The sequence below is a fragment of the Bison bison genome, unplaced genomic scaffold (assembly GCF_000754665.1).
Source record: "Bison bison bison isolate TAMUID 2011002044 unplaced genomic scaffold, Bison_UMD1.0 scf7180017853239, whole genome shotgun sequence".
NCBI classification, from domain to species: domain Eukaryota; kingdom Metazoa; phylum Chordata; class Mammalia; order Artiodactyla; family Bovidae; genus Bison; species Bison bison.
In genome coordinates, this window is record NW_011483812.1 from 7257 (window position 1) to 12066 (window position 4810).

At 51.8% G+C, this 4810-nt stretch overlaps 1 protein-coding gene across 1 annotated transcript in view; it reads right to left on the reverse strand.

The window, feature by feature from the left end:
- Positions 1 to 219: 219 nt before the first annotated feature.
- The window catches only part of LOC104998789 (putative helicase Mov10l1), a gene marked incomplete at both ends in the record, with an annotated part of 24101 nt that continues 19510 nt past the window's right edge, over positions 220 to 4810 (reverse strand). The window contains 3 exons of the mRNA XM_010854148.1: positions 220 to 311; positions 1929 to 1999; positions 2268 to 2445. Coding sequence (XP_010852450.1) covers positions 220 to 311; positions 1929 to 1999; positions 2268 to 2445 — 341 coding nt within the window. The remainder of the gene's footprint in view (positions 312 to 1928; positions 2000 to 2267; positions 2446 to 4810) is intronic.

Here is a 4810-nt window from a genome sequence, read left to right on the forward strand (position 1 = left end):
GGAGCAGTGGCGGTGGTGACCGAGCGTGCAGATTCTCCCTTCAGGTCCAAGAAGGAACGGATGTACATATGTTTGCATCTCGGTCTGTTACAAATGTGCACTGACCACACAGAGGGGCGGGAGCACCAGCTGCAGCACCCGTGCCGCCACTGAGGCGTCAAGGGGCCGAGCGAAGCGGAGAAGCCCCCCTCCCAGCAGGGAGAGTCCCTGAAGCATTACCTGTTGTATGTAAATTCCACATCCATTGGTTCAAAGTTATATGCTTGTTCAAATTCTGGATTAAGTTTAAGAGTTACATCTTCTTCATGAATCTAAAAAGAAAAATATTTTACTTCTCATCTTTATGTTTGCTTTAGACAATCCTCTACCCATAGTCACAACTCGACATCAAAATCCATCCTATAGATCAGAGCTAAAATCTGGTATCTCAAATGTGTGGAAAAATACTGAAAAGACTCCGTCAGCATGCCGCTGCCCCGCCAGCCCCGCTAGCACACCCGCTGACTCCTCCCCCAGTGCACTCTCCTTAGGGCTCAGACAGCACATGCTGGAGACAGGCTGCCACCTCCAAAGCAGACAAGTGAGTGAGCACTAACAGCAGGGTATGCTGACCACAAAAGTGCCTCATAGACAACATTCCGAAACTCCCTTCCAGCGGGACAGGGAACAATTTAGGGACCCTCCAGCCAAAGCTAGATCCTACATAACAATCCGAGATGAGCAGGACGGAAAACCCCGAGCTGAGGAGGAGCTGAGAGGACAGAAGCAGCAGGCAGCGGAGTCTCTCCCAAGAGCTGGGGGCTGTGACATGAGGCTAACTGTGCCCCTGCTCTTGACAGAAGCAAATGCAGGCACCAGGTCCCCAGTTTTCCCACAAGTTAAGACAAATGGAAATAAATCTGTAATCAAAGACCATCAAGCAGACAAGGAATCAAACCACAAACAGTGAGGGTTGACCTGCACAGTCGTCAGCAGATCGAGGTCCCCAGGACATCAAGTACTGACACTGTCATTTACAGAAACTTCAAAAGCCATGAAACAAAAAAACCTGGCAAGACCAAGATAAGCAAGCACAGGATAACACAAGGGAACACAATAGGGCGTGCTTAGAGAGCTAGAGTCCGGGAGAAGAGGGACGTGCTCTGCGTGTTCCCCCAGACGGGCAGGCCCTCTGAGGTGGCGGCCGGAGGGGGGAGGCCAGTGCCAGCGCAGCCCAAGGAGGTTCCCAGAAGCACCGTGCCACCTGCCACACCATCTGGGGGCCCTCGAGGGCCTTGGTGTCTTCAAGGTACCCAGGCCATGGCGCCGGCCAAGGAGTTCCAGAGAACTGAGTGAAGCAATGGATTGAGACCCAAGACAGCCCTAGCTTCGCCTGGAAGCCCAGCACTCAGGAGCGGCGGCTCCATGGACGGTCCTGCAGGAGGATCAGCAGGGGCGCCCTCACACCCTGAGGCCGGCACTTGCAGCTTCAGCTCTGGACTCTCCAGCTTGTGGTGCTGGTCGTTCCCCCAACCAGCCTGGGGGTAGGGCCATGGGGGTCTCACCCCTGACAACTCTGGCCCTGCTTCTGCTGAGGATTTAGTCCACAGAGTGGCCCTTAGGGGCATGACCAGTCTACCCTCTGGGACACATTCAGAACACTCAAATCTGAGTAAATGCAAGCCTTCCATGTGATACCTATGTGATACCCTGATATCCACGTGATAACAGGTAAGCACGCTGTTCATGGCTGAAAGTGATAGGATTTCTTCAGTTACAAAATTCTCTTCATGCATCACACTTACTTAAATATTCACTTGATCCCTGATTTTTCTAAAATGCCGTCAACACCCAGGGGCCCCCTCCCCCGCCCCCGAGGCAGGTGGGTCACCTCTGACAGCGGTCTGCTGGGCCGGCCCCACATGGACTGATTAGCAGCGGCCTCTCACCTCAACCACGTAGCCGATGTATTCAATCACGTGTCCGTTGTACTCTTGGGTTTTTAAAATCAGTTTATCACCTAGTTAAAAAACACATTACCACATGTAAAACTACAAACTCAATAAACTTTGCTGCTATACTGTAAGATAAAACACTCTGAAGAAGTGGAATAAGCGAAAAAACATTATGGGGTCAATGGCTTAAAATCACATCAATGTGCTGAGAGAGCTACCCAAAGCAAAGGCAACTCGTGTGACGACAGCACTGCCAGTTAAAATGTTCTATTCCGTGACTGTGTCCAACGTCTGCCAGTCCACTGAGGAAAACACGAGACGTAACAAACCCACCTGCATACAGAGAAGGCCTACTTTCAGCCAATCCTGGGACCTCCAGAACTAGCAGATCCCCGTTTCTTTTCAAAGTGACCCCACTCATATTATACTCCTTCAATTCTATTTCTGCATGAATCTCCTCCAGCCAGAGCAAAGTTGAAAACTTCTCCTTGTAGTTTGACATGTTTAATAGCTGGAAAACAAGGCAGCCTGTTAGTGAGAGCAGAACAACACTCCACTCATATCCACGTTAGGAAGCCAACGGAATTGACTAACCAGTCTTCAAACGCTGATGACCAGGCAAGGGCAGGGTGGCGGCCTTGAGACAGGGAGCCATCTCAGTGAGCCCCACAACCTCCCAGCTCCTACCCAGACAGAGCTGCCAGGCTCAGCACAGCGTGAGCCCAGGCAGCCTCGAGGTCTCTGTGCTGAGAGGGTGGGGCTGCGGGTTCCAGGAGGCCGAATGCCAGGGAAAAGGTGCAGCCCAGTGGTCTGGAGCTTCCCAGGAGCTGTGAGGACATGAGCGTGAGAACCTATGCCAGGTGGGGCAGACGTGTGGGGCAGGAGCAGGGAGGGGCTCCTCAGCCTCTGCATGGCTGACACCAGGGTGGCTGCCTGTGCGGGAGGGCTGAGCTGTGCAGGGCATGGCAGTGAGTAGCATCTCTGGCCTCCACCCATTGGAGGCTGCGGGCACGCTCAGTAGTGACAACCAAAAGTGTCTCTTGGGGGAAAGTTCGCCGCTGAGAGCCACTGGGTTGCAAAGAACAATTTCCAGAGCTCACACAGGGCTGAGGTGCTGCGGGCCCCCTAGCCTAAACAGAAAGGCCTGAGACACAGGGGCACTGGGTGCAGGACTCAGAAGGGATCAGCCCTAAGAAAAAACCACTCTGGTCTAACGAGGCTTTAAATGCAGGCTGAAAAATACCCAACCGCTCCCAGCTAACCCAACTGCATCCCAGAACAAAGTTCAAAGCTACTTCCAGGAATAGAAGTACCAACAAAGTAGAATGCAGAATGTTTAGCATCCAAACAAAGATGACCAGGCATGGAAATAAGCACAAGCCACAATCTGTATCAAGGAGAAAAACCTATCCACAGAACAATAAAAATGACCCCTGGGAGTAAGCCAGACAGAGAAGGAGAAATAGCCCTTATATGCAGAATCTAAAAAGAAAGGATATAAATGAACTTATTTACAAATCGGAAAGAGACCCACAGACTTAGAGAAGGAACTTATGGTTACCAGGGGGAAGAATGGGGGGAAGGGATAGTTAGGGAGCTTGGGAGGGTCATGTACACACTCCTCTAAGTGGATAACCAACAAGGACCTGGGGTAGAGCGCAGGGACTCTGCTCGATGCCGAGCACGGGAGGGCGTCTGGGAGAGCCCGGATCCATGTATACGCATGGCCGAGTCCCTTCGCTGTTCATCTGGAGCTATCACAGCACCGCTGATCAGCTAAACTCCAATACAGAGTAAAAGGTCCAAAAGGAAACCAACCAACCAACCAACCAACCCTGGGACAGAATCAGTACACGAAAACCTAACACGGTTCTCTTACATATGTATATGCTTTATATGTTTAACTCTATATGTTCAAAAAGTGGAGGGAAAAAACGGAAGTGAAAAGAAAGCTGGGGCAAGACGAAGCATATTAAGTAGAGAAGTTAAAGTGAAAATGTTAGTCACTCAGTCATGTCCTACTCTATGCAACCCCATGGACTGTAGCCCACTAGGCATCTCTGTCCATGGGATGCTCCAGGCAAGGATACTGCAGTGGGTTGCCATTCCCTTCTCCAGGGGATCTTCCGCACCCAGGGATCAAACCTGAGTTTCCTGTATTCTCCTCCTGCATTGCAGGTGGATTTTTTACCATCTGAGCCCCAGGGAAGCCCATTAAGTAGAGATACAGAAGATGTAAAAGACCCTCACTGAACTTGTGGAGGCAATGACTGCAGTGTCTGGAGGGGTTACATGCTGCAGAAGAAACATCAGTGAACTTGGAGACACAGCACGGCAACCACTCAGAATGCAGCCCAGAGGGGAGAAGTGAAGGGAGCAGCCGGCATCCTGGGCTAGCTCATGTGGCCGCACGTGCCCGTCACAGGAGCCTGGAGAGCAGGGCAGAAGGAACACGTGAAGACAGAATGGCCAAGAACCTGGAAATCTGAGAACTGCAGGTTGAGGTTATCCAATAAGCCAAGAACCCAAGCCAAGAAACGTGAAGAACGTACAGCAAGGCACACTGTGAATTAAATGCCTTAAAACTAGTGAAAACCCTAAAAGAAGATAGGGGAAGTACAGACGTCATACAAAAGAATAAAGCTGAGAAGGAAAGCAGCGCCTCCTGGCCCAGAGGGCCCCTCCCAGCCAGGGCGGGGAGGCGCCAGCTGTGGAGGCGCCCCAGGAGGGGCCACGCTGCGGGGGGAGGTTACAGGGTGCAGAAGTGCTGAGTGACAGGTGCGCTATTTTGGTTCTGTTACCACTGCTGAAAGGAGCCACTTTCTCCTGGGAACTGCACTCCCGAGGAGGTCATGTTCTGGCGCCCAGGCCGGGCC